This window comes from Lonchura striata, chromosome 3 (genome assembly GCF_046129695.1).
Source record: "Lonchura striata isolate bLonStr1 chromosome 3, bLonStr1.mat, whole genome shotgun sequence".
NCBI classification, from domain to species: Eukaryota; Metazoa; Chordata; class Aves; order Passeriformes; family Estrildidae; genus Lonchura; species Lonchura striata.
Window position 1 is genome coordinate 78,304,999 of NC_134605.1, and position 18,177 is coordinate 78,323,175.

General features: G+C 35.3%; 1 protein-coding gene across 2 annotated transcripts in view; it reads left to right on the forward strand.

The window, feature by feature from the left end:
- Positions 1–18,177, forward strand: part of RNGTT (RNA guanylyltransferase and 5'-phosphatase) — a 169,530-nt gene that overhangs the window by 29,794 nt on the left and 121,559 nt on the right. For both annotated transcript variants that reach the window (XR_002466815.3, XM_021545647.2), the window contains exon 9: positions 13,198–13,333. Coding sequence is in view for 1 of the 2 variants with exons in the window: in XM_021545647.2 (XP_021401322.1) it covers positions 13,198–13,333 (136 nt within the window). In the remaining variant the exon portion in view is untranslated. The remainder of the gene's footprint in view (positions 1–13,197; positions 13,334–18,177) is intronic.

An 18,177-nucleotide genomic window follows, 5' to 3' on the forward strand; every position in this document is an offset into this window, starting at 1 on the left:
ATTATTTCCCAAATAATGTTTTCTAACAGTGTGAAATTGATTAGTTAAATTATTTTATAGTGATTCTATGAAATATCTTGTGGGCATTTACCAGAGTAGTATCTTACGTATTTTTTTAAGTGTATGAGTCTGGTTTGGGTCAAAACTCAAATCTGCCGTTCTCTTGGAGCTCTGAGTTCAAAATCTTCTGACTTAGCCTTGCTTCGCCTGGTCTGTTGTGGTTTGAAGAGTCTGAGCCTTCACTGTGGTCTTGCTTGTTCTGTGCCTGGTTTCCAGGGCCTTTGTTGCATCAGCAAGTATCAGCAGGTCACACCTTCTGGAGCATGTTTGTGCCAAAAGGAAAAATACAGTCTGAACAAATACTTCTCCCCTCATGTTTGTAAATGCCAATGTATAAAGATGTGTGTATTTGTATGTTAGGTTTAGAGAAATGAACTTTAAATTAAAAGGTCTCTGAAGCTCATTTAGCATTGGCACTCTTTGGTGAAATATTTCCTTTGTACCAGCTATTTGGTTGTATGTAAATGCTGTATGCAAACTCATGCTGTTTTGAAAAAAAAAAAACTCTAAAATAGTATTGCTTTAAATTATTATTATTTAAATAAAAGTCACTGAGTTCTGCAGCTATTCTGACTGGTTTGGTGTAAATTCTCAGTATTTATTGGAACAGTAGTCAAACTATTGGTGTTGTATAAATAATTTTAATGCTAATCTAGTCATAAGCCAAAGGGCAAATTTTCCACTAGTAAAATCATGCCTTTTGGCTTTCTTGAGATGAAATATATGTTGTATGTCAACAGTAGCTAGAAAGTAGATACATCTTTACAAATTTGTCCAATTTTGCAGTGCCCTGTTCTAAAATAGTAGTTACTGTGTGAGTAAGGTGATTGTAATAGCATGTTCAAGGCATTGCTGGATGACTCTGCATTATCAGCTTTGTACTGTAAAATGATTAGCCCAGGTGGGTAATGGCTTGTTGTATCCCTTCATATGGATCTCATTAATACTGTTTGTAGCAGATGCTTGTTCTAATGAGTGGAGCTGACTGTTCAGGCAGGGTGAAGTAATGAGACACCAGTTCTGAAGGAAGGACTGCCACCACTAAGAATAATAAAAAGCTTAAAAATGGCTGTGGAATAATTGGAATCAATAAAATCAAACAGGACTAGATTTTACGGTGGCAAAATGTGACCTGCACTAAATGGAACCTATTAATGGGACTAAGTTATTTTCCTACATTTCTGTGAGTACCATTTTTATTTTTCATATTTGTACACATGCAGGTTTAATGAAAAATAATAAATATTGTAATACTATGGCTGTTCAATTATGTTAAGGCAGCTATTTTAAAAAATGCAGAACAGGTAGTTCTTGCCAAAGGCTATTAAATTTGAAAAAAATTCATGCAAATTTGATGGCTTGCAGATATCTAAATGTAAATAAGTAGATGCAGAATAAAACAGCTCTTTGAGAATTGTTGATAATTGTCTAACGTGTTTGTAACAAAATAGGTACATCTGTGAAGTTGTTTTTTCTTTCATGGTTAGCAAATTACATTTACATTAAAAGAAAGGCCTGTTGCCTAAGTAATTAACTTTTTGTTGTTTCCTAATAAAAAATAAAAATAGTAAATGTACAATTAATTGTATGATAAAACTGATGGGCATTTTTTGATTGTTTATTAATCAAATAAGTTTTATTTCTCCTGAATGTATCAATCAATAAATCAATATATCTATATATAGAGTATAAAATTATTTTGATTTAGTTGCTATATTATCAAACTTGTGTTAGCTTCCTAGATTTTTTTTGGTTCACCTTTTGTAGAAGTTGAAGAAAATTTCTTTTTTTTTTGGCAGTTGCAGCCTTTTCAGAAACATATTTGTGACTCTTGAAGGAAATTTACTCCATATATTTTATGATAACTTTTCTATAAATGTCACGAAAGCAAAGTTGAAGTTTCTCTCTGATTTCCATGGCTCAATAATTTTTCTTTCCTTACTCTTTGATCCTTTACATTCTGAGATGAAGCTTACATGCATAACTGAGAAATTGTAAATTCCTAATATGAGAAGTTATCCAAAAGTCATTTGGTCCAGAGTAAATTGTGAAAAAATAATCACTGCTAAGGAACAACTTTTTAAAAAAAGGAGAAAACTGATAAACAATTGTTTGTTTTAGAAATTAGGAGGTAAAAGGCACTAGCCCAAAATTATGTGGCAAGGAAGCAAAAAGGTTGCCTGTCTGTAAATGCTTAAAGAAAGGATACTTTAATGGGTTCATGGAAAAACTATTATCCCTGAGAGAGAGGAGAAGAAGTTGAGATAATAATGAGAATGAAGGAGGACAGATAAGATTGAAGACTGGTACTAATCCAATTAAATCCCAAATCTATACACTTGAGAACTCATTATTAAGAACAAGAGACCAGATTGTGATGAAAGCAGATGTGGAGTGTCCTGGGTTTGCAATGGAAAGCTTGGCTCCTGGGAGCAAAGATATTAATGTAGAACTGAACTTGAAGGAAGCTATTGGGTATGAGAAAGAAGCCATGGATGAATTTTCAGATTGTGCACATTACACAACTAGATTCTCATGGATGTGAAATTTTCTGCCTAGCAGTGGAAAGTTCCTGAAATAGAAGTTTGCAAAATTGATAGTGCATTCTTCCCTAATGTAGAGGAGGACAAAATTGTAGGGTGTTGAGTTTTTCAGTTATCTTCAGAAATGCTGTTAGCAGGAAAATTAAGGGCTATTAATCACAACAAAGTATTTATGAGTAAAATAAATGTTTCTCAAGGTATTAATACGCTCTCCCTGGGCACCTTGCCTTCTGACCCAGGTAACTACTGAAAAAGTGAACTATTATAAATTGTGTTTTGAGCGTCTTGTCATTGAGTCATGTTTAGGGTTAATACATGTTTGTGGTATTGGAGTAAGGAAAGAATGTTGGAGTCCTAATCATAGGATAGGGTGAAGAACCCACACATGAATCATCTGGCTGCTTTGAAACCACACCTTCTTTTCCTTCTTCCTCTCCCCACTATACTTAAATGTTAATCAGTTTTGCAGCATTAGTTGGTAGTGTTCTGTATTCCTTTCTCAGTGGCTGTGGCATGTTTCAGTGGTGGGAAATTTTAAAGGATGGAAATATTCCACAGTTGGGCATGTGCTGAATAGACTTTTCAGGACCAAATGGGTTTTTTTATAGGAGTGACCAATTTTGTGAATGACTGGGTTTAACCCAAGTTATTTGATTCAAGTTAAATGAGCTTGATTCAATTGTGCTTATATAACTATCAGCAGTGGGCAAAGCCTCAACTGGTAATTACACATCACTTGTGTGTATAGGACAGCCATTCTTCAGACATTTGTATTATTTTCATTGATTGTCTCAAAGAAGTAGTCGTAAGGATTTTGCCATTATTAATTGCATGAAATTGTCAAAATCGGGTGACACTTAAAGAAGAGATTTGGAACCAAAAACCTTACTTTAAAGTGACTGTTCTTAGCCCAGTCTTCCAATCTCCACACTGTGTTTATGACAAGTTTTTAAGGTCATGGGGGGAAAAATACAGTTTTTGTTTACATGCCATTGTCCCTTGTGATCCTTCTTCATAATTATTTTAACTATTCTTTAGGGGAAAACAAGCTTACTCATTTTAAACTATTTCTGTGCGTCTGCCTCTGTAGATGGAAGAATTTTGGTTGAGAATGAGGCTGCAATCCATGTCAAATTTATTTCACTGACTTTACTTGGAATAATATATCTAAGTGGAGATAGTATATATTTTGTCTGGAAACTAAAGTTGTGAAAGTTATTGAAATTATTGAAAGCTTTTACTCCCAGTCAAGATTAAAAGCTCTAAATAAATAGCTGTTATAAACTGCAGTACTAGTAGTTGTTAGGAACCTGCAGTTTAGCTTGGAAGTGTGTAATGATAACATAATGTCAGAAGCTTCTGTGAAAGTATATAAAGATCACATAAATGATTCAGGATTAAAATGTATAAAGTGCCTTTCTAATGATTGCTGACAGGAGCAATTCATAGAAGTTAAGCACTCTATACAGCATTCCTCTTAAGTTTCTAAAAAGCAGATGCCTAGTTCACGGTTTTGTGCATTTAGGTAGGAGAGGAAAAGGAGATGGGATGGGGAGGCAGGAATGATGTGTTTGGACATTAAAGAGTTGGAGGTTCAGGAGCTGTGAATTATTGCTCTGCATCTTAATAATTGTACTATACAGTTGTATTGGCCAGTAAATTTAGGATTATATACTATTACTTGTCTGTTTTCCACAGCATTAGAACCCATAAATATTGTATGGTTGCTTGAATTTTCATTTGAGAGTGTAAAAATAAAACTTCTATAAATTGAGTTTGGATTAAAGGCACTTCTGGTTTGTTTAACATGTCCCCAGTCTCTAGGTAGGGCTATTCTAGCTCAGGGCAAGGAAGGTCTGGTACAAGATGGCCTCATTATCTCCCCCATGTTGCCATGTTGTCCATTTCCTCTGTTTTCCTTACTGTACAGGCAATGAGACCATGTCTAGGCTTTGGCTGGGAGACTTTGACAGCAGAAAAGGAGCTCTCAGGTTTTGATAGCCAGACTGGTGGGTATTATCAGATAACTCATTCATTTTGTTTAACTACTGATTTTGAGCCAGGAAAGGCCTCTCCTGATTGGGAGACTGTAAGTCAAACAAAGTAGCATAGAATGTCATAAACTGTTGGACTAATATATGGAGCCATTGGATATAAAAATATATCTGGTTTTGTCTTTTATTTTTTTTTTTTTTTTTTTTTTTGTGGGGTGCTGGTGATTGTGTATTTATGAATTTATTACTAAGGCACATCCATATCACTTAGCTGTTTCTTCATCTCCTGAAATATTCCATTTACAGTCATTGAGTCAATGTAGAGGAATTAATAAATAGGTGTGACAGAATACATTGTCCCTCATTTGGATCTAAATGACTTGAATGGCCAAAGAAATCATTCTTACTATAAATCAGAAAGTCTGGTGGTTTCTCATTTATATATGCTCACAGCACTGGCATGATTCTGAAAGAAGGGTTTTATGTCCCTTCCTTAAGTGTTTAAGGAGCAGTTCTGATGAGATACTATACAGGAAATCTATTCTGTGGAGCAGCAGGCCTGATACTTCACAGTTCTGAAGCCTCTTGACAACATACGCAGTTTTATGGTCACAATTCTGGGCTCTTTGAAAAATGATACCTAACTGATTATTCATATGTAACTATTTGAGTATTTGGACAGATTGTCTTTTAAGCAAGATCTTTTGTTTATTTATAAATAGTTAATGCATTAAAATACTTGTTATGTAGCTTGTGCTATGAATACTAATATTAGAGTATTCAATTGTAGTCCTAAAATGTTCTAATGAGATGCAGATAAAGGGTGTGCCTGCATGCCTTTCAAACAACCAGTATCAGTGATTACTGGCTTATTTACTTATTTTCCTTTCTTCCAGACCACTTTTAGTGGAACAGTACGTTCTGTGCTGCTGGTTCTCCTAGGGGGGATTACAGACACATCCATGAAGCGTGACGGCTTATGTTCTGTCAGGGAAGAATGACACTGAGTTTATGAAGTTCAACTATACAGATATCTAGGGCATCCCTTTCTCTTGGAGCTGATCTATTCTGTGAGCACAAGTGGCAGTTGTGTTCCTGCTGTGGCTTGTACTGCTGATGCAGGCAGAATTCACCCAGAGTACACTCTGGTGTAAATCTGTTCCAAGTTAAGGGATCTCTTTTTTCAAAGCTGTGTTACTCTTTTTGTGACTGCTCTGTTATGGCCCTCCATGAGAGACATTTACTTGGGAAAGAAGCAATCTAACTACTTGTCATCTAATGCTAAATTAATTTGTTATTCTTTCTTAAAAAATTTTTTTAGCCTGTTGCTTCAGGCATGAATTTTGCCCTAAACTGCCAAGATATTTCCAGACAAAAGTTTGTGGAGAGGGATGGAGCCAAAGAAGATCAAGCAAACTTGAAAATCTATCTGCAATAAATAATGAAGATAATAATAACAATGACAACAACAACAGCAAAAATTGTGAAAGAATTCAGGAGTTCTGTCAAGCTCAAGAGATAGTTTGTACCATTGATCTTGCAGCTTTAAAAAACAGTAATCAGAACATTATAACATACAGTTGTTTTTCAACAGTGTTCCTATCACTAATTGAGAAATGCACTTAGCATCATTAAAATTTGGGTGAAACAAAGAAAATCTAATATTTAAAATTAATTTGTTAGTGTACAGGTTGTTACTGGGTAATATTTTTTCTAGCTTGTTAATAATTCTTTTGTTTTACATCAGACAAATCATGTCATAATGCACTATAAGAGCTCCTCAGTTGTAGTTTAATTTACCCTTCTTTGTAAGTCAAATAATGATTACAAGTCAACTTTAAATTTAACCCATAACGTTTAATATCCTTCTAAAAATAAAGAAACAAAACTGCACTCTTAACTTAATTAAAACACTGGAAGACAGACAAGAAAAACACTGTAATTGGATAGGCTTTTTAAACCTAGCTAAATTCTTCATTTTATCAGCAGTTTCACAGTCTAATAATACTTAAGATAGAAAATGTAGTTTTACACTGGTTTTGAATTTGCCATCTGTTAAATTAATTAAAGCATCTTTATTTTTAATTTATAAAACAAGAAAAGCTAAATTTTGAGCTCAGTCTCAACTGCAATACTTTATTAGGAGAAATTATAGTGGTTTCCATGTTTCTTATACATTTTCCCATGATCCTTAATGTTCCTGTTGTCTCCTTTATTAAAAAACTTCTCCAGGTGAGGGGATACCATAAAGTTTTATAGTGATGCAAAATTATTTCTATATTTTTCACTACCATGTTCATTATTTGACCTAATTATTTGTTTGCTGCTTTGTTTTGTTTGTTTGCTTGTTTGGATGCAGCTGCTGTTTTGTGCTCTTACTGAACCCTAAAAAGTAGCGGCTCTATGAGCTTTTCCAGCTGCCAGTTAATGTAGAACCTTGTAAGGTGGGGAAGTGTGGTCACATCTCTTCTCCTCCTGGCTGTGGTACCCTTTGGGTATCAAAACTTGCAGTGTTTGTTGATGTAGCTTTGGGCATATTGAATATTTCTATAGTAAATATAATCTGCAGATCCAGTTACTTTTTATGATGTTCAGGGCCATAACAGTCACAAAATAACTTCTCCGAGCCTTGCATTGTCAAGGGAAGCAAATGAAAAGGGAAACTTGCTTTCAGAGTTTAAAGAAGAGTGGTGGCAGGCAAGAATGAAGTCTGGATGCTGAGTGAGGTAAATGTGGAGGAGACTGATAAGTAGTAAATATTATGGAGACTGAAAAGCTGTATAAGCTGTGTGGTATCTCTTAACTTAGAGTGGTGACTTGGCAAGGTTATTTCATTATCTGGAATACCACGTCAACTAATCTTGTGGAAATAAAATTCTTTGTTCTCAAAGAAGCAGAGTAACTGATGAACAACAATTCATCAATGCCAGGAGGTGTTTAGAAGACATGGGAATGTGACACTTCGGGACATGGTTTAGTAGTGGACTTGGCAGTGTTAGACTTACGTTTGGACTCAATTATCCTAAAAGTCTTTTCCACCTGAAATGATGCTATGAATACCAAAATCAAGCATAGCCTTTCCATTGTGATATATGAGGTGATCAATAAGACAAGAAAATAATTTTTTTTCTGTACTAGCATTGAGTCAGGGCAGTGGTATCTTAAACGAATGATTCAGAACATGAGGCTGGTTGTTGGAAACCTTCTGACTTCTCGCAAAATTAGATGTTAGTATAGCAGATGAACTAGGACAACTTTCTTGACTGTAACATAAATATAGGAAAGCATTCATTTTGTTTTGTAAAGATACAAGATCAACTATGAGAATAACATTTTATTTTCCTAATAACTGAAAGATAAAAAAAAATGTTGCAGAGTTCATATTTTTTAAAAAATCACTACAGGACTGTTAAAGAAAACTTGGGTTACCGCTGAATCTTCTGCAGATGCCTGATTAGAGTTGTCATGATGAGCACACTTGAACATCTAATGCAAGCTGAGTGTCTTGACCTTCATAATACGTGTTTATCAAGACAGTTTTGAAGCACAGGGAACTGGTCATTTCAACCCATGGAGACCAGAAGCTGAATTCTACCCTCTTAAAAGGGTGGAGAATTGATGGAGCATTTCAACAGGTGACAAATCTAGGTACTTCCAAGTGTAGTAGGAGATAAACAAGATACATTTATGTACTAAACAAGAGCCTAGTAACAGTATTGTAATATTGAGGGGAAAAAGGGGCTTGATTTTAGAAGCTAAGTTTGGAACAATCATGCTAAGGCTTTGCTTTAAATTTAAATGATTATTATTGTAATGAGAGTTCAAAATAGATGAAAAATGCAGGTTTTCTCTTTATTAAATGACAGATTTGGTTGCCCTAAGGGCAGTAGTTAATAGAATTACTCAGCATTGCTGTGACTGAGGAACAGTCTGCAGTGTAGATGAGGAATGGGATTTCCTCTGAGTTCAACCATTTTGGTAGGAGTTCCTATAAGGGAAAAATTGTGGTTTTGACCTAGAAAGACTGGTATATCTCATGCTTCTGGACTTTGACAAAATTGCTGTTTATTAGAGAAAATGAGGCTAAGAAGATTGCTAGAATTCTAAGATAGGTAGAGAACAGATTGAAAGAAAATGGCAGTGGATGGTTTTGAAAGAAAATGCCTAAAAAATACACAAGTAGAGATCCTGAATATTAATTTTGTTCTATCATTAAGTATTTTGAAACAGAATCCAAGTATGTTCTGATAAACAAATGAGGGAGATCAGCCACTGAATTCACTGAGGAGCAGAATAATAAAACTGGAAGGATATTACGTAGTAGAAAATGCAAGGTCATGAATGAGAAATATTGGAGCTGGAGGCTGTTAATTGGAAATGACTGTCAGTCACAATCTAAGGGATTTTTTGGTTTAAAATGCTGTGGAGACTGTTGATGGCATACTTTAATCTAGAAATAAGCGAGAAAAATAGAGAGTGTTGGTATACTCAGAGCAGTCTTACTTCCAAAGGTCTGTGTGTGTGTTTTTTAAAAAAATATTTGGAATTTGGACTGTTGAATACATAATTCTACAGCAGCTTCTGCATGTAGCCAGCACTCTCTTGCTGGCTGGTGTGCCATGTACTCATGCAAATGACAGCATGTGTGCAACTTTGGAGAAGGTAGTTTGTTGACAGAGCTATCAGTGTGCTGATTAAAAAGACATTGTTTCCTTTTGTTGACACATTGAAAATAATATTATAAATATTCTTGTAAGTTCCTGTGTTAGTGTCCCTGTATCGAGGCTTTGTCATCCTTGAGGAGACATCTTTTAAAGCAACAACCATTGCCAGCAGTAATTAAGAGAAGAAAACAAGCTGAGCCTTCCCCATTTATTGGGATTTAGGGTCTTTTGCTCCATGTGCCACAGGCCAGCTTCAAACTCTTCTGATTTAAACTTTAACTCCAGCACAGTGTGGATTTGGGTCAGGACATGAAACTGCAGCAGCTTAGTGACACAGATAGTTGATCTCCTACTGTCAGTGGATAAAGGGCAGTCATTAATTTTCATTCTCTTGGCCTTTTCCTCAGTGTTTGATGCATCTGGCCAGAAGTTGATGCTTTGTTGCCAGGAGGGAGTGGCAGGGTCCAATGGGATTTGGCCTCATCTTAGGTGATCCATCTGCAGAGTGGTGACATGCTCGTGGTTTTGAAATGTTGCCAATCATAAAAGAAAATTAAGAAACTGAAAATCATATCTGTAGCAGGATTTCATTGTTAGCTCTGCGTCAGTGAGCATATTAGAGATGCTAATTGCTATTCGGATTTGGGTAATGCTTATTTGTGTGGGAGGGCAGCACTTGCACAAGACTGAATTCCAGGCTGTATAATAAACTCCCTTTGGAATGGAGAGCTGCTGTGTATTTCGTGCTTAGAGTTGATGATGGAATTTCTTATATTTTGCATTCTTTAATGTGATAATACAGACACAGGCATATTTAAAAAGGAAAATAAAAAAAAGCAGCGACGGCAGTACTGTGTCGAAATGAATAATCTTCTTTGATACAGCCTGTCTTAACGAAATACTGCAGGGCAAAGAAAGCTCCTAGAGGAGCTGGATTTTTAAGCTTCCTTTGAAACAATATTTCTAATCCATTTGCTACTTGCAGATTTTTTTTTCAGAAAATTACTTGTGTGTTGAACTCAAGCTCAGAAGATAGGATCTTAAAGTTTGAGGAAACCATGTTGTCTTTTTGCATTATTCTTAAGGTTTTAAAACTCCTATAAAGCACAAAATTAACATATGTAAGCTTACTGTTGAGATGGTTGCTGTCATTTTGGCTGAGAGAAAGTTAAACATAAATAATGCACATCACAAAATTGAAGTCAGAGACAAAACTTCTATGAATACATAGGCAACCAATTTAGTGGTAAATATGTTTTGGCTAGCACTACACCATGTGTAGTGAGGTACTGTGTTGGGGGAGTATTTTCAAATCCAGTTTTGTGAATCCTAATAGTATGGAAAAGAAGGCAGAGGTCACATGTTCCACTGGGTACAGTGTTGGATTCGGAGATTGGGAAATGCAGTTCTGTTCTTGTTCTTCAATCTCAGAGACCATATCTTGGCGGATACCAAGTACTTTACCTTATTTTACGCATTAAGTAATATCTTCCTGAAATGTACTTCCAAATTTAATGATGAAAAATACTAAACATCCACATAAAGGAGAAACCTCTGTTTTTAACTTAGGATTTTCAGTGTAGCTTATGTCAACTTCAAAATTATGTTTAAACCAAAAACCTACCACCACCACCAAAACAAACTCAACTGAAAATGGAAGCCTAATAAAATACTGCTTTTATCTTGTGTTTGGTGCCCAGCTGATGTGGACTGCATGATATGGGATATAGGAGGAGGCAAATGAGCCTTTGATACAGTTGTGTTTATTTGACTATGCTAAAAATAATTGATTTCTGAAGAGAAAACTTTATTTGATGGTTGACATTTTTTAAAGTTTAAAAATTAAGATTATTCATACTCTGGTAGGTTATTTGGAGATCTGTTTGTCTAATGGCAAGAACTGTCACTCTGCAAATGAAATTTTCAACCTATTTCCTGAATTGTTGTGTTAATAATATTGTTCAATTAGAATTAGTAACAGGCCTTGCCTCAGGATCAGAAGTGAAGGAAAAGTAGCTTCTAATGAAACTTTAGATTTTACCATTTCTATGACTAGATTAATCTGCAGGGACACTATGACCCTCTGTCAGAATTTCTTCGTTTGTAGAGATTGCACTGACAGTTTTGAGAGATTATGTTCTAGCTCAAATACGATTCTCTACTTCCTTGTATAGTTTTCAGAGGTGAATGAGCAGTTACGTTATTGTTCTTATTGCTGCCCTGCCTTTGTTATTTTATTCACTTGTTCTGGTTTAACATTCAGATTGAGCCATCTGATGTAGGACCATGTCATCTTGTGTACTTGCCCAGAATCTAAAACAATGGGGCCTGGTTACTAATTGGAGCTTTTGGGTGCTCACACAATAGAGGTAATTAGTAATAAATGTACAGCTGTAATAGCAAGTAGTGTTCACAGTGGGCAGTGCAATGCCTGACAGTTAAGTTCTTGTGTTCTGTCTCTAGTGAGTGTGTTTGAGAAATCATTGCTCTTCTTTCTTTGCCTTTTTGGTGTTGCCCAGAGGCGTGTTCTCTATTCTGGTATAAATGCTTATCTCCTAATACCTTAATTAACTTCTTAAAATATAAATGGCCATGGTACATCAAAATAATATTCAGAAATGTGCTGTTCAGCAGTACACAAGATTTCTCCATGAATGCTTGTAGTGTCATCTGGATAAAACTTTAAACCTGATATTAAGCACATGAACTTAAGCTTTTTGAGTGAAATGAGCAATCAAAAAACCTCAACCAACCAGCTCAAATCCCTCATTAATTGATAAATTAGGTTTCACCAAAACCGTGCCTATCTCTTGCTTCTTGCACATTTTCAATTATTAGTGCTTATAGAACACTTCTGGTTTTCAGTCCATCCTTGACCAAATTTTTTCTGTCTTACGTTGGTAGTAATTAGAATTTTGATAAATTCTGCTTTTGGACCACATTCAGAGTTTTATTTCAATAGTTCATTAAATTGGGAGAGTAGAGGAATTTTCAGCCATTCAGCAAAAAACACCTCAAAAAAACCTTTCAAAATGAGACATATCTGGATCAGTTTAATGCCTTTCCGAAGCAGAGAACTTGTTCAAATTCTAAGTTAGACAGGTATATTACCATGAGACCCAGACAGATGGGTCTACCTGAAAGTAATTCACTGTCCCAAGATTTTTTTCGCTCTTCAAAGTCAGCACATGCTGTTTTTCAGCATCTCTCTGAAGTAAGATACAGAATCATAGAAATCATAGGATCATAGAATGATTTGGATTGGAAGGGACCACCCAGATCATCTAGTTATGAAGGAAGATGGCATGCAGAGAGGCATGCTTGACAAAAACTTTGTTTCCGTACAGAATGCCAGTGAAAATTCTCTGTGGGCTTTAAGAGTTCTATTCCATGGACTCAGTTGAAGAACTGTAGCCCAGTTCTGCAGTGTTTGTCCATGTGAGAGGAATATCTGAGGTGTGGCCTAAGATATTTCTCTCCTCCTGTAACAATTTAACTCCTGTAGCAACTAAGCCCGCACATCTTGTAACAGGATGGGGAAGAGAATCAGAAAGGTGAAAGATCAGGGGTTGAGATACATATAATGAAAAATAAAGAATTGTTACTATTTCCCATTGGCAGGCATGTGTTTAGCCATTTCGAGGAAAGCTGGGCTTCATGATACACAACAGTGACTTGGGAAGAAAAACACCATAAATCCAAATGTCTCCTCCTCCTTCTCCCATTTTTTATTGCTGAGAACAGCATCATATGGTCTGCGATATCCCTTTGGTTAGTTTACAGGTTTAAACTTTTAAATGCAAAAAATTACTTTTAAAATGTTTCTTTAAATAATATCTGTTGTAATTACTTGTTTTTAACACTTACTATAAAACAAAATAATAGATATTTTGAGCATATACCTGTAATTATAATATCTTAACACTGCCTTTGCAGGTATATGATGCTGATTGATGGCAAGAATGAAGTTTATATGATTGATAGAGACAATTCCATTTTTCATGTATCCAACCTGGAATTTCCGTTTCGTAAAGATCTTCGCACACATCTAACAAACACTCTTCTAGACGGGGTAAGGAGCATACTATATAATTATTGTAACTGTTTCAGTACTGTTTGCTTTTGTTCATAAACAGGGCCAAATTTTTAGGCTGGATCAGTGAATCATAGGATTTCAGGAGGAATAGAAGTTCAGTCACCAGCTGAATGTGGGAGTTACATTTTTTAAGAAATAACTTACATACCGAATAGGACTGATGACTGCTCTGGGGGGAGCTGTTTGTCTTTGAAATAAATCAAGGTATTGAGATGATTCTCTGAATATGAGAAAAGGCTTAAAGAAAATCTAAAAAAAATAGTGCTGAACTTCATCTCTTGCTACAGCTTTGTATTTTGAAATAGTAAATATATTAAATTTTACAGAGCTCGTGGAAATACTGCTAAAATTTGAAAAATTTTCATAATGTTTTGATACACTTTTTTGAATTGATGTCTTTGTTTCAGTCATCTTTATTTTCAGCTGAATTTTTGAATGACTTAGAAATGGCTTAGTTATATTTGTTTAAGGCTAAAACATTTCTAAGTTGCTATGCTAATTTAAATTATGTAAATTTGCTTATGAACCTTTTGAGCCAGTTGTAAAACAAGCTGGCTCAAAAATTAAATTAAAAATTACATTATGTAAACTTGCTAATTAACTTTTTGAGCCAGTTGCAAAACAACCTGTAAAACATATGTATTTGTATATTTGGAGGCTGGGCTGGACTATTGGTAGCAAACTTTTCACAACTGTAGCCACAAGAAGAAATTATTTCTTTCTTGACTGTCCCGTTTCACATGACTGAGAAAATTTCACTAGTTTTTACACTGATAGAGCAATGCAGTTTACTTTTATGTTTCAGAAGTATTGGATACTCTACATTGCTGTAACTCCTGCCTGATGAATATTTTTGTACCTGAGATAGCTTCCCTGTAGATCCTCTGAAGCCTACTGCACTTTTCAGCCATATTGTCTTAACTTTCATTCCTTTCTCAGGCCCTTGTTGTCAGTATTCTACTTGAAATGTCACTTCTGTGAATGATGTGTCTTACTGAACACACATTACATGTGAAGCTTGTATAAATTGAATCTACGAGGATAATTACTGCAAGGAACAATGTGCTGTCTCAGGGAACAGAGAAGCAGATAATGGAATATTTTCCACTACCTCTGCTTCATTGAAAAATTGAGAGCATAATGCAAGAAATGCCATGCTATCAGCTCAGAAGTGGTTGCACAAGCTGTCGTGTCTGGTAGGAGCCTCTTCAGCCAGGCAGCTTCCTAATGATATACATAATATTACTCTTCATGACATACATTAGGTTCCATGCTTTTGAGATAAAAAGCCTGATATTGCTGTTTTTTCCCCTGCTACTTCTAAGGCTCTTGAGAAAGTAATGGCTTGTTAGTGTCCATATGGTACAGTCCTAGGTGTTCTTAATGGAAATGGCTTTTCTTTAATTTGTTTGTTTAATTATTCTCTTTATTTCACACAGATGTTTTAGTAAAGGTGGCTGATATGTATATGGTGGAAGACAGGGATATTGAGATAAGTGCATCATGTAGCTGTGGGGCATGGAAGAGGGTCTCTGATCTGGTGTGTTGTGTTCTCCAGATTTATAGTTTAAGTCTCTTAACAATGACTGAAGTTCTCTCACGTACCCAGGGCATGAACTATAACTTTGCTTAATTTGTTGTTCTGTAAAAGTTTGACTGTTAATAGTGCATTTTGGTGTTTCACTCTATTGGCATGAAATCAGTCATAGTGTGATTTCCCCCCTTCCCCCCCGCACACACATTATTTTTCTAATAAAGTGAAAAGCAAAATGACATGAAATGAGCAAGTACTGATTGAATGAAGTACCCTGAGACAAAACTAAAACCTCTCAATGGATAAATATTTTTCATAGTACAGATTTCTAAATTTGTTTTGGTATGGTCAGTTAAATAAAAAGATGCTGCTGGAATGATTTTTTTTTTCAATTCAAATTCCTTTAATAGGTTTGAGAATAAGACTTTCCTATTATTTGAAGCATCAGAAGAACTTAACTTTGTAATTGAATATTTGTCTAATGTTGATGCTAAATGAAAATTTCCATGAATGATCCTTTACTCTAGATATATGCATGATTGATTTTATTTTATTTTTTTAAATCCATGGAAGAAGTTGGCTTTTTCTCTATTAACATATTTTGCTAATCAGTGCTTGAAGAGCTGTTGAAATTAATTCTTTAATTACAGGCTGAAGTAGTTCATACTTCTTGTCCTTGAAGTAGCTTTCTCTCAGGGAATGAAAAGTATAGAGTGAGGTGGTCCAATTGGTATTGCTTTAGAGTGTTCTTAAAAATATGAGGAAAAAAGGAAATAGAAAACAGAAATATCAGTGCCATGTAGCAAACAACTATTGAGTTTAAGAATACAAAACATTAATATCCCCCTAACATAATTTAGAATGACATTATACTTGACATATTCATAAAGTCAATTTCCTTGCATTCTGGGATCTATTAACTTGCTTTAAGGCCTCTGGTGTAAGCTTTTCGTGTGGTTATCTTTGAGAATTTCAGATGCATTTGTGGCTCATTTTGGGCTGAAATTTCTTGCAAACAGTTCTTATTTGATCAGTGACGTCTTGGGTGATGGCAGATCTGCAACACTCTGTGCTCATCTCCAACTTTTCAGTTGCAATTGTTCTCCTGTCATGGAAGAAAGTTATCTGCAAAGCTCATTAAAGCTAATTTAAATTTCACCTACAGGTGACTAGTATGACTTATTCCTTTAAGAGCCAAGTGTTTTGCATCCATAGTGCTTTCTGAGGGAATGCACAGAGTTTTGTTCAAATGTTTTGGCTGTCATGCAAAAAAGCTAAATAGCTATTTTCAGGAACTTTCTTGGCATTCTACTTAGCTTTGGAACAGTTGAGTAGAAAATGCAGAGTCATCCTTAGGCTTGAAGTAACTTTTACAGTTTTAATAAAATTTTTAAAAATTATTTTATTTTTATATAAAATATTGTTTACACTTGGAGATTTAAGAGGGCCAGGAACTCCATAAATGGAGAGTGAGATAAAGATGCATTTATGTTTTTCTGTCAGGAGAGGCCTTATCTATTTGTGAGCTGTCTCAGAAATTGCAGAACTTTAAACTTTGAGTTTGCGAAAGCTGGTGCAAAATAGATTTGTGCAAAACAGATTTAAGGGAAAAGGCAAGAAACAAAACCTGTTTTCATTCCTGAAATACATCAGTGACTAGAATTGTGTTAAAGGTAAATGGATAAAGGATTAAGAAAAGGCACAAGAGAAAAAGGAAAAACAAACAGATGTATTATTACATCTGATTCCATACTCTGTGTCAAGAAAAAAATCATTCTGCAAGTGGCAGGTGAAATTGGATCTTTTGCTTTGTGATTGAATTTTGGATTCTTTTAAGTCCAAGTTACTCTCTAGAGATGTGATTCAAGGAAAAAAGTCCATGAGCTCTCAGTCCAGCATTGTTCTTCTAGTACTTGTCCAGCAAAAAGCTCTTAGCACTGTTGCAGGTCTAATATACTGTACAACTGTGCTTTGCAACACCACAGGATTGAGGAGAATAACACCAGCACAGTGTTGCCAGATTACATTGCATTAATTGAACACTGGACCTTCTTCTTCAGGCCCATGGGTTAAGTGGGTACCTAAACCAGCAGCTAATGGACAAGTGCTAATAGAAGAGGTAGCTTTGAAACACACAATGTTGGCTGTAAATCTGCATGGAGTCTGTAGAAGGAGCTGCATGTATGCAGGTGTACCTTATGGATAATGTTATGTTATATTAACATGTCATGTGAATGAATTGGGTTTAGGTTTTTAGTTATCTAAAAATTGGCTTCAAGTCTTACAGTATTAGGTTATTACTCAGGTCAGAATGAGTTTAATTGTGGTCATTTCTCAAATACTACATTTTCCCATCTTCTCTGAAGTTGTCTCTCGGGTCTATTCCCTGGTGTATTTTTCAATTCTGATAATTTCAAGGAAGATTCTGAAATCAGAATGTAAAATAATGATGTGTTAGAGCATTTCTAATCTGAATCATTTCTATGCTCACTTTACAGCTTTTGCGTTATGACAGTTGTATTGGCGTAACTAATGGAGCAGGGAATGTTGTTGTCATGATGGAGATGAGCAGTGCAGGAATTTGTCATCTTCTAAGGCATATTGTGCTATTGTTTTTTGCTCTGGTATCTGGGATTTCAGTCAGGATGTCAAAGAGAACAGGAGGCAGGGGAAGAAGAAAAAAAGGGAGGAGATGAGGAAAAAGCCTTGTTTGATCAGTAGTATAATAAAAATGTTTACATGTCTGAAGTAGAGAAAAAGTTAAAAATAAACACTTCAAAGGATGTTTAAAAACACTTCTTGGTCCTCTTTGTTGTATTTTTTTAATCCTTCTTAAACTGAATATGCAAAGATTCAGATTTTTAAAATTAGGCACAAAATCTTGTAATACCAGACATTGAAATGTTTTCAGGGTTTTGCATACAAATGCTAGCTTTGCATCAAAGCTGACGTTCTGAATATGCATACTGAGAAAGTGGGGCCTTAAACCTTAAGTATGTGCTCAATTAGAAGTGTTTCAAAAAAGTTGTTTCACCTGCCAGTTCAGCTGAGTGTTAATGAAAAACAATGCCATTCTTTTTTTCACTGTTATTTTGTTATTTGTTTCACCTGATTACTATCAGGAATTTCAGGTGGGTTTTTTTATCCTGGGGTTTTTTCCCCTTGCGTTATGTTTTTACACCTTCTTCCAAGTTTGCATATCATGCCTTCTGTCTCTTGATTCACACCCATCTGTTCTTGTAGTTAGTTATAACAGCTATTGTCAAAGAAGGCATTGCAGCATTGT